Below are 27,932 nucleotides of genomic sequence, written 5' to 3' on the forward strand. Positions count from 1 at the left end.
GTGATGGGTGTCAGAAGTGTACACAAGGTCCCGCGAGAACTCAGAGATGGAGAGCGCACGTCTTGGGCCAGGGGATCAGAGGGGCCGGGGAGAGAGGCATGCTTTGAAGGAAGCTGTGAAGGACAGAGCATTGACGGGTGGAGAGGGAGGCGGGAGGGAGAGGATGTCCAGGCTCAGGGAGGGAGGTGAGCATACACAGAGGTGTGACGGCCGTGCAGGATGCGGAGATAGGGTGGAGCAACAGCCTGGGGAAGGGACTTGAAATCGATGCTGGGGGCAGGGAGTCTGTAAGCCTTTGGAGTCGTCCTCTGGGAAACAGGGTGGTGTCATCATGGGAACCTCTGCAAGGCCAGGAACCATGGAGCTTGTTTTATCCCCAGCATTGCCTGGAAACAGTGTCAGCCCTGAAAAAGCTGTTGAAGAATGAAGAGCTTGGAATTAAGGTTTAAAGAGACTAGACTGGAAGGAGAGAGTGACAGGGGCCAGGAAATGGTCCTCAGTTGTCGTGATGAGCGCCTGGACCAAAAAGGAGGCAGAGCTGCAGGACCCTTTGGAGGCAGGGTCTTTGGATGATTGAGCCCGTGTCCACAGATGGTGGCAGGGATGACTCAGGCCAGCCCGTCCCACTGAAACCTCGAACTCAACCTCGAGTCGAGTCCTTATTACCTGCTTCCCACCAGCTCCCCTCTTACATCTCTTATTCAGCCCTTAGTCACAAAGATGGAAAAATGAGAGCAGCAAAAATAGAGAAGTTAGGGAAGGGAGCCGGAAGGATGAGAGATGTGTTTCAGTCATAGTCGGACCTCTCCTGCGCAAAGGGGATATCTCGCTTGCTGACGTGTGTGTGTCTTTGTTTGCCCAGAGCACCCAGCAGGTGGTGTGGAGAGCCCTGCATGTGCCCCCACCCCCCACCCCACACACACACAAGGAAAACAACCAACAGGGCAAGAACTGTGCAGGGGTGAGAGGCCATCAGTGTCCTGAGGCCTCTGCATTGATGTCACAGAGAAGGGGGCTGGAGCTGGTCTTTGTGGGGAAAAAATAGGCTTTACCCTCATCGAGGAAGAGGAGGGCTTCACGGGACAAAGGTCAGAACAAGGATGACATGGGCTTATTCTGGAGATCAGCCCAGCAGCAGGTGCTTTTAATGTCCTGCGCTCCTCACGTGTCTGATAATAGATAAACGCTAAAGTCTTGGCCAATTAAGAGATTTTTTTTTAAAGCATTAAGGGTTTTTTTTTTGGAATTTTATTTTATTTATTTTTTTATACAGCAGGTCCTTATTAGTCATCAGTTTTATACATATTAGTGTATACATGTCAATCCCAATCTCCCAGTTCATCCCACCACCACCACCACCACCACCCCGCCACTTTCCTTGGTGTCCATACGTTTGTTCTCTACATCTGTGTCTCAATTTCTGCCTGCAAACCGGTTCATCTGTACCATTTTTCTAGGTTCCACATACATGCATTAATATACAATATTTGTTTTTCTCTTTCTGACTTACTTCACTCTGTATGACAGTCTCTAGGTCCATCCACGTCTCTACAAATGACCCAATTTCGTTCCTTTTTATGGCTGAGTACTATTCCATTGTATATATGTACCACGTCTTCTTTATCCATTCGTCTGTCAATGGGCATTTAGGTTGCTTCCATGACCTGGCTATTGTAAATGGTGCTGCAGTGAACACTGGGGTGCATGTGTCTCTTACAATTATGGTTTTCTCCGGGTATATGCCCAGTAGTGGGATTGCTGGGTCACATGGTAGTTCTATTTTTAGTTTTTTAAGGAACCTCCATGCTATTCTCCATAGTGACTATATCAATTTACCTTCCCACCAACAGTGCAAGAGGCTTCCCTTTTCTCCACACCCTCTCCAGCATTTGTTGTTTGTAGATTTTCTGATGATGCCCATTCTAACTGGTGTGAGGAGATACCTCATTGTAGTTTTGATTTGCATTTCTCTAATAATTAGTGATGTTGAGCATCTTTTCATGTGTTTTTTGGTCATCTGTATGTCTTCTTTGGAGAAATGTCTATTTAGGTCTTCTGCCCATTTTGGGATTGGGTTGTTTGTTTTTTTGATATTGAGCTCCATGAGCTGCTTGTAAATTTTGGAGATTAATCCTTTGTCAGTTGCTTCATTTGCAAATATTTTCTCCCATTCTGAGGGTTGTCTTTTCATCTTGTTTATGGTTTCCTTTGCTGTGCAAAAGCTTTGAAGTTTCATTAGGTCCCATTGGTTTATTTTTGTTTTTATTTCCATTTCTCTAGGAGGTGGGTCAAAAAAGATCTTGCTGTGATTTATGTCAAAGGGTGTTCTTCCTATGTTTTCCTCTAAGAGTTTTATAGTGTCCGGTCTTACATTTAGGTCTCTAATCCATTTTGAGTTTATTTTTGTGTATGGTGTTAGGGAGTGTTCTAATTTCATTCTTTTACATGTAGCTGTCCAGTTTTCCCAGCACCACTTATTGAAGAGACTGTCTTTTCTCCATTGTATATCCTTGCCTCCTTTGTCATAGATGAGTTGACCATAGGTGCGTGGGTTTATCTCTGGGCTTTCTGTCCTGTTCCATTGATCTATATTTCTGTTTTTGTGCCAGTACCATATTGTCTTGATTACCGTAGCTTAAAAAGCATTAAGGTTTAAGGGTAAGTTTCTTACCGACACCATGTTTTAAGAAATACAACATGTATATTTTGAAGGCAGAATATAATAAATGTTAATACTGTTGTTAATCTAGGAACTGTGCTGGTGAAACTGTTTTCTATTTTATTATATGACGTCTTTTACATTAGGACCTGTGTGACCTTTTAAAAATTAGGTCTGAAAATAAAAACTTCATCTCTCTGCTTTCCAGGTAATGAAAACTATCTCTCTCATCCATTCATTTATCTGTTCATTCAACAAATATTTAAGTTCCTACACTAAGTCAGGCCCTGTTCTAGCCACTGGTGATGAAGCAGTAAGCAAGATAAACAAGGCCTTCCCACTGGTCAGGTTTATTTATTTTTTTAATTATTATTTCTTTTGCCCCAGCTTTTTTTTTTTTTGTGGCCGTGCCACGTGGCATGCAAGATCTCAGTTCCCCGACGAGGGGTCGAACCCAAGCCCCCTGCAGTGGAAGCGTGGAGTCCTAACCACTGGACTGCCAGGGACTGCCCCCTCTGGTCAGTTTTCGTTGGGGAGAAAGACAGTCAAAAAGGAACGATAGTGAGATTGATCTGAAGACCATAAAATGCAGCCATGGGAGGCCTCCCCGGGAAGATGCCTTTGGAGCAGGAATGTGAAGAAAGCAAGTGGCCAAGTGAAGATCTGGGCGCCCAGCATTCCGGGAGCGGGAAGGGCAGGTGCAGAGGGCCTGGGGCAGGGGTGAGTGCAACAAAGAGCGAGGAAGTCCGAGGGTGGAGGTTGGCATGAACAGGAGAGTGGGCGGAGGGGGATCTGAAAACACACGCGGGGCCCACAGGTCTTGGGAAGGAGGCAGGATGTTATTCCGAGTGTGATGTGAGCCGCTGGGGAGACTCAGGCTGGGGAGTGACGCAGGCTGAGTGGCATGTCAAGTGGAGATCCTCTGGCAGCTGTGCTAATTCTGGGCTGTAGGAGGAGATGGAAGAGGAGGGGGAGGGGCCCGTGAGGAGGCTTAGCAGCAGCCCTGGCAGAAATGCCCACTGAGACTTGTCACTGGAATTCCTTTCATTCTCTGAAAGAGGCAGCAGAATACCAAGCAACACCACACGTGGACAGGAGCAGAGACTCTAGGACAGACTCCCCAGCTCCACCTCTAGAAAGCTGTGTGATCTTAGGCAAGTCGCTCAACCTCTCTGTGCCTCAGATTCCTCACCCATTAACAAGGATACTAATATCTACGTCACAGGGCTGTTGTGAAGATTAAATGAATTAATACAAGGAAAATGCTTAAAACAGTACCTGGCACATGGTAAACATTTAATAAGACTCTTCAGCATATTGCCCTTGGCTTTGATGTATTTATTTTAATATATCTGCATGATTTTTTCATAGTGTTATGTGTATTATTTTTATTTTGGCTCTTGTGTTTTTCGATCCTATCATTCCCACTTGGTTCTGTTGTGTAACTTCTGTTTCCTTGCAGAGGTTTTCTATTTTTTTAATCTGTTTCAAAAGAATTCATAATTACTTGGAACACTATTATAATGACTGTGTGAAAATCTTTGTCGCATAATTCCAACATCTGGTCCATCTCAGTGTTAGCGTCAGTAGATTGTCTTTTCTGATGCAAATTATGATTTCCCTAACTCTTAGTATTATGGGTGGTTTCCTTCCTCCCTCCCTCCCTTCCCTCCTTCCTTCCTTCCTTCCTTTCTTTCTTTTCTTATTGAGGTATAATTGATATACAACATAATATTAGCTTCAGGTGTACAACATAATGATTAGGTATTTGTGTATATTGCAAAATGATCATCACAATAAGTCTAGCTATCATCTGTCACCACACACAGTGACAGAATTTTTTCTGGTCATGGTAACTTTTAAGATCTACTCTGTTAGCAAATTTCAAATATATGACACAGTATTAGTAACTGTAATCATCCTGCTATACATAACGTTCCCAGGACTGACTTATTTTATACCTGGAAGTTTGTACCTTTTGTCTCCCTTCACCCCTTTTGCCCACCCTCCAGCACCACCAGCCCCTCCATCCCTGGCAGCCACTGTATCTGTGAGCTTGGTTTTTGCTTTGCTCTTCTTTTTAGATTCCACGTGCAAGTGAGATCATACAATATTTGTCTTTTTCTGTCTGGCTTAGTTCACTTAGCATACTGCCCTCAGGGTCCATCCATGTTGTCCCAAATGGCAAGATTTCATTCTTTTTTATGGCTGAATATCATTCCACTGTGTATATATACCATAATCGGCTTTATTCGTTCACCTGTCAGTGGACACGTAGGTCGTTTTCATATCTCGGCTGGTGTAAATAATGCTGCAGTGATCATGGAGGTACAATGTATCTTTGCAAGTTAGTGCTTTTGTTTTCTTCAGATAAATCCCCAGGAGTGGGATTGGTGGATCATATGGTGTTTTTACATTCCCGCCAGCAGTGCACAAGGGCTCCCTTTTCTCCACACCCTCTCCAGCACTTGTTCTCTCCTGACTTCTTTTTTTTTTTTTTTTACATCTTTATTGCAGTATAATTGCTTTACAATGGTGTGTTAGTTTCTGCTTTATAACAAAGTGAATGAGTTATACATATACATATGTTCCCATATCTCTTCCCTCTTGCGTCTCCTGTCTTCTTGATGACAGCCATTCTAACAGGTGTGAGGTGATACCTCACTGTGAAGGAAATGATGTGCATTTCCCTGATGATCAGTGATGTTGAGCACCTTTTCATGTACTTGTCGGCCATCTGCATGTCTTCGTTGCAAAAACGTCTGTTCAGATATTCTGCCCATTTTTAACTGGATTGTTTGGTGTTTGCTGTTGAGTTGTATGAGCTCTTTCTATTTTGGATATTAACTCCTTATCAGAGATATGATTTGCAAATATTTTCTCCAGTTCCATAAGTTGACTTTTCACTTTGTTGATGGTTTCCTTTACTGTGCACAAGGTTTTTAGTTTGATGTAATCCCACTTCTTTGTTGCTTTTACTTTTGGGGTCAGATTTCCAAAAATTCGTCACCAGGATCTATGTCAAGGAGCTTACCACCTATGTTTGCTTCTAGAAGTTCTTCTAGGCTCAGGTCTTACATTCAGCTCTAATTCATTTTGAGTTAATTTTGTGTATGGTGTAAGAGAGTGATCTAATTCATTCTTTTGCATGTGTCTGTTCAGTCTTCCCGGTGCCATTATTGAAGAGACTGTCCTTTCCCCGTTGTATATTCTTAGCTCCTTTGTCGTAAGTTAATTGACCATATATGTGTGGGTTTATTTCTGGGCTCTGTCTTCTGTTCCACTGATCTTTGTATTTTAGGGGTGATTTTCTGTCGTATCCTGGGCATTCGGGTTATGTTAGGACACTTGACCCTGTTTAAACCTTCTCCTTTAGCAGGCAGGCACTGATTTAGGCGTAGCATATAGGATCTGGTCTGCTTTTGTGGGCTCTGGTTCCAGTGACAGTTCAGTTTTCTGATCATGCTGTTCTGATCTGTTTCACTCTTCTGGCACTGCCGGGGCTTGTGCTCAGTTACCTGCTGGGCCACCTGCAGGGGCTGAACCCACCTCCATGGGCCACCTTCTCTGGGGAGCTGGGAGAGCCAGAGTGCTGGGCCTGCATCCCCTTATGCCACCTGGTGTAGGGCAGGGAGACACCAGTCTCTGCTGGTATTACCCCTGTGGGTAGACCGCCTGCCCTGCTGAGCTCCAAGTGTGGACTGGGCGTTGAACTGGCGAGGGGCTTCAATACTGTCCCTACGTCAGTGTCCTGGGGGTGGTAGGGGGTGGTCAGCCCACCAGCACTCTAGAGCTGCCGCTGTGGGCATTTGGGGTGGCCAGCTCCTGCTGTCTCTGTCAGGCTTCCCTCTCCTGGTCCTCTTGGGATTCAGGTCCGTGCCTGTTGACAGTTCTGGGTTCCAGGTCCCTCCTGTGCGCAGTCCAGATACACATGGGCGATCAGAACAAAACAGCGAACTCGTCACGTGGTTGCTTCTCCAGTCCTGTGCTCCCAGGCCGTCCACCATCTTCGTTCCAGCTTTCAGAGCCCTTTCCTCACGGGCGATTGAATCATCTCCAGGGTATTGGTTTGGATTCGAGGGCAGGAGCCAGGAAAAGTGAATCTACAGCCTGTTCCCTGGACATGATTCAAGCTACTCCAGAAACTTTTTGAAAAAGACCATATATACTTTATAAATCAATGTTAATGGTGAATGAAATGCTTACTTATATGTTTGTTCCTCATCAATTAAAATATGATGATGGGGGACTTGCCTGGCGGTCCAGTGGTTAAGACTCCATGCTGCCAATGCATGGGGCGAGGGTTCGATCCCGGGTCGGGGAATTAAGATCCCACATGCCGAGCGGCCAAAAAAAAAAAAAAAAAAACGTATGAAGTAGAAATCAATACTCCAGAGATCCGCTTTAAGAATGAGACACTGGTTCATTGCAGCTCTATTTACAATAGCCAGGACATGGAAGCAGCCTAAGTGTCCACTGACAGATGAATGGATAAAGAAGATGTGGCACATATATACAATGGAATATTACTCAGCCATAAAAAGAAACGGAATTGAGTTATTTGTAGTGAGGTGGATGGACCTAGAGTCTGTCATACAGAGTGAAGTAAGTCAGAAAGAGAAAAACAAATACCGTATGCTAACACATATATATATGGAATCTAAAAAAAAAAAAAAAAGGTTCTGAAGAACCTAGGGGCAGGACAGGAATAAAGACACAGACGTAGAGAATGGACTTGAGGACATGGGGAGGGGGAAGGGGAAGCTGGGACGGAGTGAGAGAGTGGCATGGACATATATACACTACCAAACGTAAAACAGATAGCTAGTGGGAAGCAGCCGCATAGCACAGGGAGATCAGCTCGGTGCTTTGTGACCACCTAGAGGGGTGGGATAGGGAGGGTGGGAGGAAGACGCAGGAGGGAAGAGATACGGGGATATATGTATGTGTATAGCTGATTCACTTTGTTATAAAGCAGAAACTAACACACCATTGTAAAGCAATTATACTCCAATAAAGATGTTAAAGAAGAAAAGAATGAGACACCGTAACACAACACTGTAAATCAACTATACTCCAATAAAACTTTTTTTAAAAAAGATGATGGAGCCTTTGGATTGGGACAGAATGGCGTAGACACATTTCTTTCTGCTTCTCCCTGCTCAGTACAACTGTAAACCCTGGAAATAATGCAAGAAGCAACCAGAGGAAAACTCTGAAAGGTGGTAAGAAGAAAGTGAGCAGGTTGGGAACCCCAGGGCTACACACAGCACAGAGGCGGGGTATCCCGCAACCCCCGACGCTAGACCCAGTGTTTCCCACCACCACCACCCCCAGCCGAGCAAGAAAAAGCATCCCAGACAGACTCATTCTTCTAACAATACCAGGCAAGGGGAAGCGCTAGGGAGATTCCCACCAAATACAAACAGCCAGAGGAAACACTCTCCTTCCTTGCTGGGTCTGAGACATCCCTTTTCCACCAGGAGATACTGGGAATGCGAGCCCACCTGTCAGGGGAGGCCCAGCTACAGCAAGCAGCCTGGTCCAGGAAGCCTCTTTGTCCCCCCAGCCCACCCAAGAAGCAGCCAAGGAGTCCAGCTGACGGAATCCCTCCGCTACAGAGGGAAATCCCTGCCCTGCCTGAGAAAAGCTCTCCAGCCCCTCAGGCCACACCAACAGGGAGCTCTCAGCCCCGGCTAAGACTGACTACAGAGATGCAGTGAGGATACACAGATCAGAAGGGAAAGAGAGGCACTGTCTGGAGGGATCCACGTGCAGCCTTTCTCCTGCTCTCGCCCTCCCCCGAGGGCTCCCACAGAGCACAGCCCTCTGTGCAGGAAAAACACAGCAACACGCGTGTGATGTTTCAGCTCAGGGAAGCCCATCGGAGACTGTACACGCAAAGGCTTTACTAAGGGCTGGTCCCATAAGCACCTTCTTCCTAGCATGTGCCGAAACCACCAAGAAAGTTTACTCAGCCTCAACTACACTGTGTGCAGAAACAGTCCAGGCACAGTGAACCCCTCTTACTTGTTGCTTGTTGACTGGAAACACTCCAGGAGCCCAGTTCTCAGACGCCAGCCGAGGGCCAGTCTGGCAAGCAGGCCTCTCTGAGGATAGCAGTCTCAGGCCTACCGTGTTCTGTCTTCTCTGCACAAGTACGTGATCTTGTGAATAAGCTAAGAAAACACCAAATTGTGCTTTTTTTTTTTTTTTTTTTTTTTGTCGTACGCAGGCCTCTCACTGTTGTGGCCTCTCCCGTCGCGGAGCACAGGCTCCGGACGCGCAGGCTCAGCGGCCATGGCTCACGGGCCCAGCCCCTCCGCGGCACGTGGGATCCTCCCGGACCGGGGCACGAACCCGCGTCCCCTGCATCGGCAGGCGGACTTTCAGCCACTGTGCCACCAGGGAAGCCCTGTGCTCTTTATTTTTATTGAAGTATAGTTGATTTACAATGTTGTGTTAATTTCTGCTGTACAGCGGAGTGATTCAGTTATACATACATATATATATGTTCTTTTTTAATATATATTCTTTTCCATTGTGGTTTATCACAGGATATTGAAGAGTCCCCTGTGCTATACAGTAGGACCTTGTTGTTTATCCATCCTATGTATACTCGTTCGCATCTGCTAAGCCCAAACTCCCAGTCCATCGCTCCCCCACCCCACCCACCTTGGCAACCACAAGTCTGTTCTCTATGTCTGTGAGTCTGTTTCTGTTTCATAGATAAGTTCATTTGTGTTATATTTTAGACTCCACATATAAGTAATATATGATATTTGTCTTTCTCTCTCTGGCTTACTTCACTTAGTATGATAATCTCTAGTTCCGTCCATGTTGCTGCAAATGGCATTATTTTGTTCTTTTTTATGGCTGAGTAATATCCCATTGTATATATGTACCACATCTTCTCTATCCATTCATCTGTCGGTGGACATTTAGGTTGTTTCCCTGTCTTGGCTATTGTGAAAAGTGCTGCTATAAACATAGGGATTCATGTATCTTTTTGAATTAGAGTTTCGTCTGGATATATGCCCAAGAGTGGGATTGCTGGATCAGATGGCAACTCTATTTTTAGCTTTTTGAGGAACCTCCATATTATTTTCCACAGGGGCTGCACTAACGTACATTCCCACCAACAGTGTGGGTGGGGCCCCTTTTCTCCACACCCTCTCCAGCATTTGTTATTTGTAGACTCTTTGATGACGGTCGTTCTGACCGGTGTGAGGTGGTACCTCACTGCAGTTTTGATTTGCATTACTCTGATGGTTAGCAATGTGAAGCATCTTTTCACGTGCCCGTGGCCGTGTGCATGTCTTCCTTGGAGAAATGTCTGTTTAGTTCTTCACCCGTTTTTCGATTGGGTTGTTTGCTTTGTTGTTGTTAAGTTGTAAGGGTTGTTTGTGTATTTGGGAGATTAAGCCCTTGTTGGTCGCATCATTTGCAACTATTTTCTCCCATTCCATAGGTCGTCTTTTTCATTGTTTACGGTTTCCTTTGCTGCAAATTGCACTCTTTAAAAGGGTGAATTGCATGATGTGTGAATTATCTCTCAATGAAGTTGTTCTTTAAAAAAAATCCCAGCAAGGTTTTTTTGTAGACATAGACGGCTTGTTCTAAAAGTTATATGGAAAGGCAAGGCCCTAAAATAGTTCAGACAACCTTGACAAAAAAGAGTCAAGTGGGAGAAGACACTACCTGATATGAAGACTCACTCTGCAGCTATGGTAATCAAGACAGTGTGGTTTGGTGGAGGCATAGGCACAAAACAGGGACAGAGTAGAGAACCAGAAATAGACCCGCTCAAATACGCTCACATGATTTTTCACAAAGGTGCAAGAGTAATTCAGTGGAACAGGACTAGCTTTTCAACAAACGGTGCAGGAACAACTAGACGTCCACGTGCAAAACGTGAACTTCACAACTGATACAAAAATCCACTCAGGATGGGTCATACACTTACATTTAAAACATAAAACCAGGGGCTTCCCCGGCGGCGCAGTGGCTGAGAGTCCGCCTGCCGACGCAGCGGACGCGGGTTCGTGCCCCGGTCCGGGAGGATCCCACGTGCCGCGGAGCGGCGGGGCCCGTGAGCCATGGCCGCTGCGCCTGCGCGTCCGGAGCCCGTGCTCCGCAACGGGAGAGGTCACAGCAGTGAGAGGCCCGCGTACCGTGAAAAAGAAACAAACCTGTACACAGATGTTCATAGCAGCTTTCTTCGTAATAAGCAAAAACTGGAATCAGCCCTGATGTCCTTCACTGGGGGACTTTAAACAAAGGATGGTACGGCCACACCATGGAATACTGTGCAGCAGCGAAGGGAGCAAACTGGTGATACAACCGCTCGGATGAATCCCCAGGGAATTACACGGAGTGAAAAAACTGCCTCAAAAGGTTCCATACTGTATGGTTCCATTTATAAAACATTTTGAAATGACAAAATTTTCTTGTATTGAAGTATAGTTGATTTACAGTGTTGTGTTAGTTTCAGGTGTGAGCAAAGTGACTCAGTTACACATGTATGTATATATGTGTCATATTCCTTCCCATTGTGGTTTATCAGAGGATACTGGATACAGTCCCCTGTGCTATACAGTAGGACCTTGTTGTTTGTCCATCCTATATGTACTAGTTTGCATCTGCTAAGCCCAAACTCCCAATCCAGGCCTCCCTTGCCCCCTTCCCCCTGGGCAACCACAAGTCTGTTCTCTATGTCTGTGAGTCTGTTTCCGTTTCTTAGAAAGGTTCATTTGTGTCATAAGTGATATATGGTATGTGTGAAACGACCACGTTTTTGAAATGAAGGACAGTTTCCTGGTTGCCAGGAGTTAGGGACCTGGGGGTGAGGGAGCAAGAGATGGGTGTGGTTACAGAGGGGCAGCCCCAGGGACCCTCGTGATGACACGGATGTTCTGTGTCTCATCTGTGGTATTGAACGCACGAATCTCCATAGGTGATAACATTGTGTTGAACATACGCAAAAAGGAGTTGAAGTGAAACTTGGGAAATTCGAGTAAGATCGGTGAGTCTGCATCAGTGTCAAAAGCCAGACTGTGACCTTGTACTGTAGATGGGCAAAATGTTGCCGTCGGGGGAGATGGGGCAGCGGGTAAAAGGGAGCTCTCTGAATCATTTCTCACCGCTGCTACCTCGATTACAAATAACGCATCAAGCCTGACCCTACAGTCCAGGAAGACACGGGACCGCGGGTCCCCTGAAGTAGCGGGTCTTCCCCTGCCCCTGTCTTCTGCTCGCGCCCAGTCCCCCTTCCCGCAGAGTCGGGCTCATTCCTGTGTCCCAGAGTGCCCTCCTCACTCTGGCCTGGGTAGGGGTGGGACAGGCAGCACAGCTGTTCACGTGGCACCCTAACCAGGGCCAGCCCTGCTGCACACCTGGGAGCAGGCAGCCCCACGGGCAGGTAGCTGTGTCCGCCCAGAGCACACGCTCAGGGCCGGCTTCTGAGAGCATGAGCTCGCCAGTGTTTAGATCCCAGATGAGCATTTCCCTTGTTCCCCAGAGTGATGGCCCCAGTGAGGCAGGCATTTCTCCACGGGTGCAGCCACTGAAGTCTGATTTACTTTCCTGATAATGTTTGCCTAAGGGAGGAGTAGGCATCTGAATTTTTCAAGGGCATCTTGTCTGCTCTTTTTTTTTTTTTCTCGACCGCGTGTTAAGGAAAGAAATGGAGCCACTGATGAGGGCATCAGCATAGAGATTTGGCCAGGAGCCAGGGATGGTGGCTTTAAGGGACTCTGGGGTCTGCTTTCTCATCACCGCCACCACCAGGTGCTGCAAAAAAGCATGTAATCTAATTAAAATCAGCTTAATCTTGAGGTAAGCCCCTGTGTCCCCCACGGTGCCCCTCCGAGCCCCATCAGTGGAGAAATTCTGATGCTCAGCTCTCTGCTACCCTCCACCCCTCCCCCTCCCCCTCCCCCATGCCAGCGGAAGCAGCAGGAGGACACGATCCCCAGCCAGGGACCCCCTTTGTTGGACACCTGACAGGTGGCCCAGGAGCAAGCAGACCGGGAGTCCTGGTGTCAACAGCATTTGTTTTCCCTGCGGAGGGCGAGGGGGCAGGTTGTGGTGGATTCCACTGAAAACTGCTGAGGCAGCACCTGCCCTGAACCCAGGAGAGACCAAGGCTTGATCTTCAAAACCAATGAGAAGCTTGAGGCTGTGTTTTTTGTGTGTGAGGAAAATGACTATAAATATGCAGTGTGGGGCTTCCCTGGTGGCGCAGTGGTTAAGAATCCGCCTGCCAATGCAGGGGACACGGGTTCGAGCCCTGGTCCGGGAAGATCCCACATGCTGCGGAGCAACTAAGCCCATGCGCCACAACTACTGAGCCTGCGCTCTAGAGCCCGCGAGCCACAACTACTGAGCCTGTGTGCCACAACTACTGAAGTCCGTACGCCTAGAGCCCGTGCTCCACGAGAGAAGCCACCACAATGAGAAGCCCATGCACCGCAACGAAGAGTAGCCCCCGCTCGACGCAACTAGAGAAGGCCCGCACACAGCAATGAAGACCCAGCACAGCCAAAAATAAATCAATTAAAAAATATATATATGCAGTGTGTGCCAGATGAAAAGGACCCCTTCCCAAAATCCAGGACGTTTCCCACCCTGCTCCAGCGTAACATAATTTCACAGGAAACAGGTCTCCCCAGATCCCAGTCTTATTTAGCAGGCATCCAGGCTGAGTCCTGGACCTGAGTCTAAGTGCTGACTTAGAACCTACTGGAGAATTGAGGCCAAAGTATATCATCAGGGGAGGGGGAGGGGAATGGAGAGAGTGTGTGTGTGTGTGTGTGTGTGTGTGTGTTGCCACATCTCGAGAAGCAGCTCTGCTTAACTCAGGTTTATTCTCTATCTCTTAGGCCAAATCCCTGGCTCATATGTTACAAGGAAAACTTTGACAGATGACTCCCCATTCTATCTCACGTGACTTCTGACGTCAGTGGGACAGAGGCTCACGTTCCTCTCAGGATATACGGAAACTAACCGTTGCCCTCATTCCTCCCCCAGCACACCACACCACACACACACACACACACACACACGCACACACTCCCTCTCTCTCTCCCTCTCTGTCTCTCTCTCTCTCTCTCTCTCCCTCCCCCTCTCTCTCTCTCTCTCTCTCTCTCTCTCTCTCTCTCTCTCTCTCTCTCTCGGCTTTTCCAATGTGGCGTGTTAAAGCCTGTAGAAAGCTGCTAACTTGGGCTTTCCCCAGTCTGCGCCATTGTTCTTCTGCCAGCTCATGAGCCCAGGGGGCTGCCCGGCGGCCCTGCGCCCGCAGAACCCAGGGCTGTGGGTCCACAGCTGGCTAATGGTGCTGACAAAGCGGAAAGGCTCAGGGTTCGTCTTTCAGACTCACCACCCCAGGAGGGTGAGGTGACAGGGAGCCGTCAGCCGGGCGACTGTGGGCACCAAGGACCCAAGGACGCCAGAACGTCAGCAGTTACCTCGGAGCTTTTCTTTCTGTCCGTGCAGCCCTGGTAACTGCAGGAGCTGAGCCCTCCTGGGGCCAGGGCTCTATCGAGCCCCGTGCGGCCTCCCTCTCAGGTATAATCAGGGGTCCAAGTTGCAACCCGCATTTGGGCCTTGTCTGCCCTATGCTTTGCTAGGCTGGTTAGAACTTGTTAAGGTTAAAAAAAGTAGGCGTTACCTGATCGTTGTCTAGCAGCTCAGAAAACATAGGTGTAGAGGATCCTGCCCTAGACTGCACCTTTGCTCAGGGAAGGTTTTTAAAAAAAAAAAAATTACTTATTTATTTATTTTTGGTTGTGTTGGGTCTTCGTTTCTGTGCGAGGGCTTTCTCTAGTTGCGGCGAGCGGGGGCCACTCTTCATCGCGGTGCGCGGGCCTCTCACTATTGCAGCCTCTCTTGTTGCGGAGCACAGGCTCCAGACGTGCAGGCTCAGTAGTTGTGGCTTATGGGCCTAGTTGCTCCACGGCACGTGGGATCTTCCTGGACCAGGGTTCAAACCTGTGTCCCCTAGCATTGGCAGGCAGATTCTTAACCACTGCGCCACCAGGGAATCCCTCAGGGAAGGTTTTAAAAGCCGGTAATGCTCTGAAGCTCCCAAACTATCTCACGTGTTCAGAGCGTCCCTCACGTGCTCATCTCCAGCTGAGACGCCGAGACAAGGCAACGAATGTGCTGTCTGCTGAGGGAGCCTGGCATCCAGTTGCTGAGTTTTGTCTCCGGAAGGTGAATGTGAACAAGTTAGACTTTCAGCACTTTTAAAGGTGTCCCGCCAGGCCATCATTTTGCCACTATTGCTCATAAAATCTAATGGGAATAGAGTTAAGCAGTGTAAAAGCAACAGCCCCCAACGCAGAAAATGACAAATCCACGGCGCTCCCCTGACCCGGTTTAAGAAGAAGGTTGTTCTTCCTAAATGGGAAAAGAATGAAAAAGAATAGATATACGTATACGTATAACTGAATCACTTTGCTGTACACCTGAAACTAACGCAACATTGTTAATCAACTGTAGTCCAATATAAAATAAAATAAAATTTAAAGAAAGAAGGTTGTTCTTTTCCACTTTGTCTCAAAACTCTCGTGTCTTCCTTTGCCCTCCTTGTGTATGTTATTTGTTATCATACACACGTGTGTCTTACAAGACGGAATAGTGGAAGAGGTCATAGAGGTGAAGACGTGAAGTTAGAGCTGGGTTTCTGGCTCTGAATTGTTTCTCGTTTCCCATGCGTAAGATGGGAACAATAATGAATTATTACCCACCACCTAACGGGTTGTTGTGAGGACTAAGGTGACGCATGTAAGGCGCTTAGCAATGGGTAAATGCTCAGCGTATTTCAGTGATTAGCATCATTAGTGTAATCAAAATTATATTAAATAAAGCTTTTGCAATCATAACACCCATCCTGATATGAATACCATTACTGACTGTTTAACTTCAGATATAAAAATATCAAGTTGAGGGTATCTTCTCCTAATCAAAACCAAAATAACTAATTCGTGTGCTCTGAGTAAAAATTGTAATTAGCTCCCTCATTGATCAGAAGATGAAGCACCTTCCCTCCGACATCTGACGCTGAACAAGTATGGGAGGTGAATTCAGTCTTATTACATTTTTATCCTCTTACCTTTGTAATCGCTTCACGTTGTTTCACTGCTGTTAGAATGATTTGCAAGGGCAAATGACGATGCCCAAATGATGTAAATGAAGGTCTGGATTAATGATAACTGATGTCAAAACCTGAGAATGTGGATGCAAATTGCAGTTAGAACTAAAAGAAAGTTAAATGCCAGAAGACATATTAAGACAAAGGATTAATCTCCATAATTTATCAGCAGCTCATGCAGCTCAATAACAAAAAAACAAACAACCCAATCCAAAAATGGGCAGAAGACCTAAACAGACATTTCTCCAAAGAAGATAAGCAGATTGCCAACAATCACATGAAAGGATGCTCAACATCACTAATCGTTAGAGAAATGCAAATCAAAACTACAATGAGGTATCACCTCACACCAGTCAGAATGGCCATCATCAAAAAATCTAGAAACAATAAATGCTGGAGAGGGTGTGGAGAAAAGGGAACCCTCCTGCACTGTTGGTGGGAATGTGAATTGATACAGCCACTGTGGAGAGCAGTATGGAGGTTCCTTAAAAAACTACAAAAAGCCAACATGACATTTGAAAGATTTTCTAGGGAAAACAAAGGATGAGTCATGGGGCAATACAATCATGTCTCAGCCCTCTTTATGTCGGACCCTTCTTAGCCAAATTGATGGTAAAAACTAATTAAAGCAAAATGTGGTTTTTACGTGTCTACGCCTTTAAAGCATCTCAAGAAAAAAAAAAGGTGGGGGGGAATTCCCTGGTGGTCCAGTGGTTAGGAACTGGGCAATTCACTGCCAGGGCCCGGGTTCGATCCCTGGTTGGGGAACTAAGATCCCACAAGCTGTGCGGCCAAAAAAAAAAATTTAAAAAATTTTAAAACTAAAGCATCTCAGGCCTCAGAGGATGATGGAAGAAGACGTCCTGTTAAGCTGGAAGCACTTGCTTCCCAGCAAGGTCAGCTCTGGGTGTTTGCTATGGTTTTCTTAGAGCCCTGTTTTCACAATGACTGTGCTTTGGATCACAACCTAATAAATGGCCCGAAGGACTGAATCGGAACCACACACGGGAAATGACACAGGGACAGTGACTGCCCCCCCCCCCACCGAGAACACGAGGCCATCCTGGCTGGACCCTGAGAGCTAAAACTGTCCCCTCCAGTCCTGCTTCAGCCCCTCACCCTGAGCGCCCCTGCTCTCGGGTGGAAGACCCCTCGGTGGGGCACCTGGCTGCCACGGTCGCCCCTTCTAGCCTAGCCCAGCCTGACCTGCAAGATCAGAGCACAGTCAGCGCTGCAGTGTTCACTCGGCCAGATGCTGTGGGCGCCGACACCCTTGACCTGGACCTGCACGGACCTTCCCTGGTAGTAGGGCTGGTCTCCGGCAGCTGTTGTCTGCTCAGCTGCTGTGTAGCCTGGCTCTAACGTGGCCACCCTCTGTCTCCTGCAGATTTAATGCCACTTGGCTAGCATGGGACCTCTGCAACTAGGTAGTTTTTAAAATAGATAATGAAGATCTTACTGAACCTACATGTTGACCCATGTGATGAGCCATTTATTGAATGAGGACCTTCCAAAGGTGGGAAGAGACAGCCTCTCTGTTCCTTTGCACAAGAGAGCTATCGTCGTCTGGCTACGTGGAGATGAGGACTTTGTAACAGATGACCGAATCTCTCCGTGAGGTTGACAAATTTCTCTTTCCCATTATTGTCGTCTCAGTGCATAAAATCCCCCAATCAAGTGCTACAAAACTTGCATATCTCCCCAGTGAGCATAGCTGCATTGCGTCCCCTTGTCGGCCTCACACAGGCTTCTGCGTGGCGAGGAGTCCCCTGGTAACACTACCCTCCTTTCAATGGCTGTTGAGTTCAGCTCATACTCTACATTGAACCGATGGCAGCAACTTGGGAGTTTCACTTACAAATCCCAAATTACTGAGTATCGCTCTCAGTGGCTTAGCCTCCAAAGCTGCCTGAGTCAGGGCTGGGGGAGGGGTGAGCCATAAGGTGGAGGGTTTCCCTTGTCCTTCCTTTAAGTCAGAAACCAGACCTTCTGGCTTCCAGATTCCTGAGTATCCAAAGGAATGTCCCAGGAAGATGGCTGTTACCATCCAAAGATGGTAAGCGCTCTCCAAGTGCAGGGTTGTGATAAGTACCAACCAAAGCGCACTGACCAGTCACAGGGGAAGCTCCCCTGAGCTGCTCAAGCTGCCAGTTTACAGGCCCCTAACCTGTTGAACTAACAAGAGAAGAGGACGGGCCCTCTGACGTAGATTCCCCTGACAGCCTGGACTTTAGCTGTCATAACAATGACTTGGCAATTATTCGTGTTAACAGCTTTTCTCCTCCACGGGCTGTAACCTCTCAGAGGGCAGACCTTGTCCGTCACAACCACAGCTGTATCCCCCAGGGCCTAGCGTGATGCCCGCATATAGTAGGTATGCAGTAAATAATGGACGCATGAATGAGAAATGGATGGACGGAGCGGAATACATTCACGGTCTTGCATTCATTTTCCAAAGAAGACATATTAGGGGCAGCAGGAGAACAGCCGTGGATCGTAGAGAAACTGCTCTCCCTCCAGTTCAGCCGACGGAAGCCTCACAAGTGATCCTTAAGCATCTCTTAAAGGCTGATGATCCTGTGTTCCTACTTGGATTCCTTTGCTATTAGCCCTTTATCCAAGGAGCCTTGGTTTCTGACATCCCTTGTCTTCCTTCACTCTAGGTTTTATGCTTTCAGGCGGTGATTGCCGCTTGTTGTTTTCGTTGCTGGAATGTCTCAGAATCTTTGTGGCCGTGGGCTGTTCACAGATTTTACCTGGAGAAACTCCGTCGTTGTCCACACCTACCCAAGATGTCATTGAGACATGACAGATGGAACTCCCAAGACATTTCAGATTCTCCGTCAATCCACCATCCTGGATCTCCTCCAGGTTGAACAGATTCCATGTCCTGAAACCCTCTTGCCAATGAGCAGTCCACAGTACACTTCCTGTTGTGATAACAACTCCTACTGAACAGTGAAGAGGGTGGCTTTCTAGTGGGCATGTAGGCAGACCCTGAATCTCTCTGCCCTGTTTTGAAATAGAATATCATGCAGAAACATTGATCACGTGGGTATCAAGTGTTCTGTCCAGATTTCCATGGAGAATGGACTGACCCAAACGTTCAGAAGAGAGCTCCCAGGGCTGTAGAGAGGCTGGGAGGGGATGTAGGATCTTCCTGTGTGAGATGAAAGCCATTTTCCTCCACTCCCCTCTGACTCCCACCCCGCCCCAGGCCACCCCTGCCTTGAAGACCATGGTCTTGCTTCCAGAAGCAGAGCATTCGCCGGCTACCTTCCTCTTTGCATATTTACGTAGAATTCAAACAGTCAGGCATGAGGACATGTGCGGGAGTGGAAGGCGCAGCCACAGCTCTGGGCAGGGCGTGGAGAAGCCACCACCTCCGCCATCTGGAGGATGCACATTTCCTGTGCAAAGTGGGGGGCCCTGGGCTCCCAGTTTCTCAATGCCCACAATTAAAGGGGAAATGCCCCACACCACATGGATAGAACTGAATCTGTTCTCTGCGACATATAAATAAACGTCTCCAGTACGATATGTGAACCCAAGAGACATGGTGACATGGAACTTACATCTTATTATTCATTCTCAGTTTCCTTGTTCTGGGAAGCTGCCCTGCTCCATCCACCAGCTCAGAGGATGTTATCGTTTCTGAGTACATCATTTTCAAAGCCCCAAATCAGAAAATAGAAGACTTCATTTCCGTGATAATTTTTCTTTTCTCACTGGAGCAAGTCCTACCCATGATGACATCATATTCTTGTTTCTGAAGGGAATAAACCTATAAAAATAAATATGTGGTTGTCCCAGTTACAGAAATGGATTAAAAAAAAAAAACTAAGCGAGTGATAATCAGCAGTTGTGGAAAGAAACTTGGAGGAGGGTTTCGAAATCAAAGTTACCCCCCAACAAATAACTCACTGCAAAAGAAACTTTATGCGGGCTTCCCTGGTGGCGCAGTGGTTGGGAGTCCGCCTGCCGATGCAGGGGACGCGGGTTCGTGCCCCGGTCCGGGAAGATCCCACATGCCGCGGAGCAGCTGGGTCCGTGAGCCATGGCCACTGAGCCTGCGCGTCCGGAGCCTGTGCTCCGCAATGGGAGAGGCCACAGCAGTGAGAGGCCCGCATACCACACAAAAAAAAAGGAAAGAAAAGAAACTATGCTTATGCTCAGAAATGGGTGTCTGACTGAAATTATTTCTTTGTTATCTGTTATGTCACAGTGGAGACGTCATTGCCTTTGACAAATCTACTAATTATAACAGCATTCTCCAAGAAGAAGGAGCAGTGAGTGTTGAATAAAATAGATTTGTATGATAGACCCTGGAATATTCAGAAATTGCTGAATTAGATGCAACTGTTTTCCTGTGTGTCACATTCTTATTATGGGCAGCCCTCAACCACTCACCCCTCCAGCCAGGACTGTTGCGTGTCCACTGTGTACACACGACATGAGGGGACAGAGGAGGTCCCTGTCCTCAGGAACAAACTACCTAGCTACTCATCAGCCGTTTAACAGTGTTTCTTCTGCTATAATTAGAAAAGAAGCATAGGTTATTAGCAACAGATCTGTGTGAAAGTGTCTCCAGTTACATTTATAACTCTTTGAATTAGGACACCAGAACTATGAATAGCTAATCTGTGACATCACGAGGTGAACTTTTCTTTGGTTGCCCAGGATGACAGGATAGCACTCTGATATGACAAGTGGCATTGAGTAGACACCCTTTGAAAAGCCTGTTTTGTGACCAACCCTCTTGAGAGCTGAATGGGGTGTGAAAGAAAAGTAAAAACAAAGAAACAAAAAGCATATTCCCCAAACTTGAATAGAATACAGTTTCGTAGCTGGGGAGCTAAGACAGACATAAAACTATGGGTGTGCTGTGAGGGGCCCGTGCCTGCTACAGGGGGATTGGGAACGCCACAGGGAGTGAGGGAGGAAGGATGTGGGCCAGGAGTAATTAGGGAAGGCTTCATGGAAGAGGTGGCCTGTGTTTGTTTCCTGTTGCGGCTGTAACATACTAGCACAAATTTCATGACTTAACACAAGCTTATTATCTAAAATTTCTAGAAGTTATGAGTCTGACTAGTTCTCACCAGGCTAAGGGCAAGGGGTTGACAGGGCTACATTCCTTCTGGGGGACCTGGAGGGGAGAATCTATTCCCGGCCTTTTCCAGCTTCTAGAAGCTGCCCACATTCCTTGGCTTGTGGCCACTTCCTCAGCCAGCAAAGGCAGGCTGAGTCCTTCTCATGACACCATCTCTCTGGCTCTCTGCAGCTGGGAAAGGCTCTCTGCTTTTAAGGACCCTCGTGATTACATTGGGGCCACCTGGAGGATCCAGGATCATCTCCCCATCTCAGGGTCCTTAACCGTAATCACATCTGCAAAGCCCCTTCGCCACGTAAGGTTCCAGGGACTAGGATGTGGGCGTTTTCGAGGGACTGTTATTCCACCTATCTTGCTGCCCTTGAGCTGGTCCTGGACAGAGTTGCTGAGGTCCTCTTTTTAGGAGGTGTTGATCTTGAGGGTATATGTAGCTTGCATTCATGCTGGGGGGTGTGCGGGCAGTGAGAACCGGAAGTGAGGATGTCGGGGAGAAGTAGACTCAACATGAGGTCCAGGTGGTGGACAGCTTTTCAGTGCCAGGCTGGGGAATTTGGGTGTCGCCCAGGAGACTGTGGGAAAACCACTGAGGCATCTTCAGAAGCAGAATGACAGGATACATTTGCTTTGGGGGTGATAATTCTGGGAGCAGTGTCTTCAAGAGTGCAGGAAGGACAAAAGGCATCAAGAGAATCAATAGAGTAACTCAGGGGTGGCAGGTGGTGCCTAAAGGGCCAGGTGATGACAGGAAGGTCCTCCAGCGTTTCTCCAGGGGCTGACACTTAGTACGTGCTCACTAAAGGTGGGCGGAATAAATGAATGATAATAACCCCAATGGCTTTTCTTGGATCTCCTGAAGATCCCAAGCTGTATTTAATACACCTAAAAAAATCTGAATAGAATTTCTCACTTTTTTCTTCGTCATTTTGCTGAATTATTTCTCCAGAACAGGAATCCCCCTGATTCTTTCCTGAATGCCTTGTCCCGCAGAGATTCAGACTTTAGTAGTTCTGCACCAGACACTCGCTCCCTTTAGATTTCTGATTGTTTATATTAGGAAGAAAAGATTTCAATTTATGATTTTTTTTTTTTTTCCTGAAAGATCAGTTCTTTTCACAGGAAGAGCCCAAAAGGAATTGACTTCAGGAATGCACTGAATTTACTTATTATTATTTTTGGTCGTAGCTTCCCTTTCCATTCTGACAGTACTGTGTTTTCAGATGACTTCCTCTGCACAGGTGAAACTGTGAAGTATCGGAAATTAGAATTTTGAATTCTAATTAGAGGTCGCCGTGTTTAATGTAGGGGTTTCTGCAGAGTTGGACGACACAGCCTGCCCGGAGCTGCAGTCTCAGCTTGCGATGCATAAGGCTCACCTGGGGAGCTGCTTAAAGCGAGAGATTTCTGGCTTCATGTGATTCATAGCGATATGAACCTCAAGCACCCCAGGAATCCTGATGTAGTTGGTTTCAGGGCCACCCTTGAGAAACACGGGCTTGGATACTGGCAGAATCAGTGTCAGGAGAGCATTGATGAGCCCGGGAGGTCATGTGTGCTGCGGAGAAAGTGGACGCGGTTAGGATCGTGCAGTGTGAGGGGAGAGAGTAGCCCAGGGTTGGAAAGGAGGATCCCTCAATTCTTCTCCAGTAGAAGCACTGGTGGCCAGGCCAGTGAAGTCCATGCAACAGCCCCATCCTTCCTGATGACCAGCCCGAGCATCGTCCCCCCAACGCACATCCTGGAAGTGTACCCATCAGAGGACTCTGAATGTTGCCAATGTTAATGGTAGGAATGAGGGTGGAACAGCCCCCAGTGGAAACCACACAGCACCCCATGGAATGATGCCTCTTGATCTATCACCTTTCTGTGCTACTGCTTTATTTATTTAGACATCTACACCCCTACTTGCTTCCAAGAATATTAACAACGGGAGTTTAACTTGGCATCTTCACAGCATGTAGTGCGTATTGTGCATTTTTCTGGGGAGAAGGTCATTTTCATCACATGCTCAAAGGGGTTCAGGACCACAAAAGAGTTGAGAAGTAACAGATTTTAAGTCCTTCAGGAGACTGTTGAGTGTGACCCTAAACGCCCCCGGACTTCAATGTGATATTGGCTGATAACAGGGAAGCATCAGCTCAGGAGAAAGCTGGCGGTGGCTGTTCTCTGTGGGTGCAGCGCGCAGCTGGGGGCACTCCTAGCCCTAAGGATAGGGGCTGGCGGTTCAGAAGGCCGCTCTGGCCTCCAGTGGCTTATAGACAAGAGCCTACTGCAAACCCACATAAACGATCTACTAAGCAAGATATAAGCGAGTAGCTCGGTAAGGCTCTGAGCGCGTAAGAACGGAGAGAGCAAAGGAGGAACTGCTGACCTTGGAACTGTGCTGCCACACAGCGGGCCATTAGGTTGGAGGAAATGAAAGGGAGCCAGCTGCCCCCCCCCCCCCACCAGCTGCAGTCCAGCAGGCTTAGCTGCTTAACTTCCAACCCCCAGGGATGCTTTCACCTACTCTATTAAAGTGGAAGCTATTCAAAAGGCGTCTGGGAAAATCCTGAAGAAATCATGTCAAATACAGTTGATGTCCTTCATTCAAACCAGGAGCACATGCCTCCCCTTGCTCTGGGGGAGGAGGGGGTGGGAAGGGGAGGCGGGGAGAACAGCAGGGATGACAAAAGGCAGGAATATTGAATTCGCTTTCCTCATGTTGCCTTTTTCCATCCTTGATGGAAAGGTTTTACGTTCTGTAATCTGTTCTTCTAAAGGAAAGTCTGTGCCCCTCATTTTCCTTGTCCGTTAGGCCCTGAGATTTTCTATATGACTCACCGTTTGTATAATCCAGGCACGGTGACCCAGACAGGATATGGTTGTAGTTCAGGGAGGGACAATGAGATAGACAAGAGTTGTAGAATGTACTTATGGCATCAAATTATCCATAGGTAATATTTTTATTGTACGTCACTATTCAGTGTTTGTAATACACGGCAGTAAGAGTGCAATATATTAAATCCTAATTCCTCCCTGATGACTGTAGTGCGTAGACTTACAGAGGAAGGTTATTTTTTGCAGTGAAATAAAAGGGAAAATTGCTGGGATCAACAGTGTGTCCAGAGGTGTGGATAAAAGATTACTCCACAGCAGCAGTGTAATTATCACCTGGCTTAAAGAAAGAATCCACGTGTAAATGGTTTTTAGGGTGACAGTCATTCGCCGAATAAGACAGACCCAGTTGGGTCGCCTTTGTCGGAATTCGGGAGAAGTGCATTCTGGGAGCAGGAACTGGCAGACAAGCTTCTCCTACAGAATAGTAGGCCTGCATGCATCGGGGAGTTTAACGTTCACGCCTTGGCTACCTGGGGGCAGTAACTGGCTTCTTAGTTTGCCTGTGACCATAGTCGTACCAGATGGAGTAATGTTTGCTTTCTCCCAGACCAGGGAGAACCAGCATTCCCTCCTGGGCTTGATGGTGGTCAGGAAACTCAGGACTTCTCTTCACGTCCTATAGCAAGGCTCCACGTGGGACCACGTTGTCATCTTTTAGAATGAGGGCCTCCCCGTGACAGAGCAGGGAACACATATGTGCATTTCCTGGAACCTGGGCTGGGGGATGTGGAGGGAGAAATTGGGGTTAGGGGAGACAGTGGTCAAAGACCGGTGGCCTTTAGAGTGGGTGGTGCAGATCCTGGAAATGTACGAGTCATGGCATCAACAATGGAACTCCATCAATTTCAGGCCAATAAGTGATGCATGACTCCACATAGCTAAAAAACCCGCGGCCCCAGGCAAGAGCCCGGCTGCTGTCATAGCCAAATAGCAACCCATGCAGCATCTCAGGGCCTCAGAAAGGTCTTTGAGGAGCAGTTCATTCTGGAAGTGGGCTGCAAACTGAAATGATTCTCCATATCCTCCCTAGATGGCCTTTCTCGCTGACGAATACTGCAACTATTGTCAAGACATTTTACAGAACGTGAGGAACCAAGAACTGGAGAGAGAAGAGTAGGTTTGAGCTGCAAAATACCAGCATTTATGACTTGTTCTTAACCTTTCTACTGGAAAAGACCCCTGGAGGGATGTCTGGTGGGAATTCATTGCCTGAAGTGCTAAGAATGCAGCTGTTTTATAGTCAGTGAGCTCTTGAAGGTGTATTTTTATTCAGTTTAATCATCTGGAAAGGTTGCAAGGTGCTCATACGGATCACTTTACACTTTAAATAAAAATTCAGCTATTTTTAGATCCTAATTCCAGCTGATTTGGAGCACCGTATTGGTAACGCGACTTACCCTGGAATCCTCAGGGATGCTTCAGAGCCGTCATGGGTCCATGCTGACTGAACAAGAAGGGTGCTCTGACACGGGTATCGTGATGATTGGATTTTATTCTAGAATTGACTGTGGAAGACACGAGCAAATCTCTTAACCATTGTGAATTCTGGCTTTTACTATAGAAAATGAAAATCCAGGGAAGCAAGTGCACTCTTAAAAGTTTTCTGAGGCCTCCGTGTTCTAAGCACTTCAGCTTTGGGAGATAATATTCACTCAGCATGAACGCATTTTGTACTTTGTGTAAAGCAGCGGAGGGAGGGAGGGACCACGCTGTCTTCAGAGTGGCCCCTGGCCTGTTACTGCTATGTTATAAACATCCATGCACGTTGGACAGCTAATCCATTCCTTCTTGGAACTTCCCTGGTGGTCCAGTGGTTAAGACTCCACCCTTCCAATGCAGGGGGCGTGGGTTTGATCCCTGGTCAGGGAACTAAGATCCCACATGCTGTATGGCATGGCCAAAAAATTTTTTAAAAAAAGAAATCTATTCCTTCTTGCCTTCATTGCTTCATCAAGTACTAACTGAATTCTTACCCTGTGACCAGCACCGTTTCTGGAACTAGGAAGGTATTCCTCAGGAGGCTGGAGAAGCTTATAGTCTGGTACTGAAAGGAACGATGTACGCCAATGAATGTGATACCGTATGGAAAGTTCTAGAACACAGTGTGATGGACTGTTCTGGGTGCCCAAGGGAAGAGGAACAGAGACAGCTGGAGCGGGCTCCCCGGGGGAGGCCACGTTGCTGGCAACTCTCTTAGAAAAGCAGAAGTTCAACAGACTCGAAATGGGGTAGAAAAGGGATTCCAGGCGGAATCAGTGGTGCGGACAAAGGCAGCAGGATGGTCACCGGCATCACAGGACAAGAAGGTCGCTGTGGCCGGATTTATCTCGAAAGCAGAGAAGCCAGAGGGGAGGTGGGAATCGGCCGGTGCCAGGAAGGGCCTCTGGAAGACCCTGACTTACTGAGGAGACAGGTTGGCAGTGACATCCAAGGGCCATATTGGAGCAAAGGGTGCGGAGGAGGTTTTGTCGCAGTCAAGGTGAGAAGGAAGGAGGGTTGGATCGGGAGATCCAATGACAGTGACGTCAGAGAGAAAGCGGGACCAATCAGAAATATTTCTGAAGCAGACGCACCGGGATTAGACGGTTTGGGACAGGGGTGCTGGGGGAGTGAGCGGAGGTGGTGCTGTCTCATCCAGACCCGCGAGCCCCAAAAGCCTCCAGCCTGGGAGTCGAAGGATTAACACATCCTGCTCATCCCACTCTTGTCTTTTTCGTTAAGTATCTATGAGTCTCTTGGGAGACGTCTTCTCTAGAAGAGAGTTGAAAATCAGGTGAGTCCAGGGTCGGGCCTCACTCCCTTGACAGCCTGCACAGAAGGAACAGCCTCTTGCCTGGGGTCACTGGAGGGCCCTGGGGTCAGTATTGTGATGTCTCAGAATATCTGAGCTGCAGGAATCCCCAAAGGCAAGAGTCCTCATGAGCTGACAACTCAGGTTGGCCACCTGGTCCAAAGATGGACTCTGAAAAGTCAGCGTGGGGGAGAACAAAACAGAAGCTGTCCACAGAAGTCCTTAAAGAAGGCTCCTTGGTGCAATGGAATCCCACCAGATCCCTTTAGTCTACGCCGTCCTTAGGTGAATTCTGACGTGATGTCAAGGAGGAAGTCTTTTTTTTTTTTTTTTTTAGTATTTATTTATTTATTTCGGCTGCACTGGGTCTTAGTTGTGGCGTGCGAGCTCTTAGTTACGGCATGCATGCAGGATCTAGTTCCCTCACCAGGGATCAAACCCGGGCCCCGTGCGTTGGGAAGGTGGAGTCTTACCCACTGGACCACCAGGGAAGTCCCGAGGTATCTTTTTTTTTTTTTTTTTGCGGTACGCGGGCCTCTCACCGTTGTGGCCTCTCCCGTTGCGGAGCACAGGCTCCGGACGCGCAGGCTCAGCGGCCATGGCTCACGGGCCCAGCCGCTCCGCGGCATGTGGGATCTTCCCGGACCGGGGCACGAGCCCGTGTCCCCTGCATTGGCAGGTGGACTCCCAACCACTGCGCCACCAGGGAAGCCCCCGAGGTATCTTTGATTCCATACGGTTACACTTCTTCCTGAGCTGAAAACTAATTGAGGGGGTCAATCAGTCAATGAAAATTTATTCTAAACTCTGGTTTTTACCCCTGGGCCCTGATCCTCATCCTGTTGAAATCAGTAGGAGCCCCCTTGTGGTCAGAAACAGCCTTCCTTCCCGAAGACGCCTCAGGAAAAGGCGGTCCACGTTCTCCCGCCCCACTGGCAGGTGGTCTCTGATGGGTGTAAAATAACTTCTGAGATACAGCTTGGAAAAGCCAATCGGCAGAGCTTGACGTGGGTTGGAATGAAATTCATTCCGTTACCATTTGGGGCTGATGAAGAGTCAGGGGCAGGTGGGCTGGATAGGCCTCACCGGGCGCAAAACGAGCGTTCAGAGATACGTTCTGTTCTTCACATCGGGTGGAGGACTCGCTCACGTCCTTCTGGAAATCTCTGCAGCAGGACACGGTCACGCTCGTGTCATTGCCTGACGTGTGCCAGCTCCTTAGATGCTACGACGGGCAGCCGTACAAAGTAGGAGGACGCTCCTCCGAGGCGCCGGTTTGCATCCTTCCCAGAAATTGGTACCAGGTGCTGGGGTTCGACCCGCAGCCCTCACTCTCGGC

The 27,932-nt window shown here is 47.8% G+C and overlaps 1 protein-coding gene and 1 long non-coding RNA gene across 2 annotated transcripts in view; one reads left to right on the plus strand and one right to left on the minus strand.

Annotated features, from left to right (window-relative positions):
* The window catches only part of RFX8 (regulatory factor X8), a 56,644-nt gene that overhangs the window by 13,134 nt on the left and 15,578 nt on the right, over nucleotides 1-27,932 (plus strand). The window contains 4 exon segments of the mRNA XM_033401757.2: nucleotides 24,115-24,226; nucleotides 24,561-24,562; nucleotides 24,833-24,886; nucleotides 27,727-27,840. Of these exon segments, the coding sequence (XP_033257648.2) occupies nucleotides 24,115-24,226; nucleotides 24,561-24,562; nucleotides 24,833-24,886; nucleotides 27,727-27,840 (282 nt within the window).
* On the minus strand, nucleotides 22,100-27,343 carry LOC125960834 (uncharacterized). Its single transcript, XR_007470903.1, has 3 exons — nucleotides 26,205-27,343; nucleotides 25,200-25,307; nucleotides 22,100-22,477 (listed from the first exon to the last, which is right to left on the minus strand). It is a non-coding gene; the product is annotated as an uncharacterized LOC125960834 (long non-coding RNA).

The sequence above is a fragment of the Orcinus orca genome, chromosome 13 (assembly GCF_937001465.1).
Source record: "Orcinus orca chromosome 13, mOrcOrc1.1, whole genome shotgun sequence".
NCBI classification, from domain to species: Eukaryota; Metazoa; Chordata; class Mammalia; order Artiodactyla; family Delphinidae; genus Orcinus; species Orcinus orca.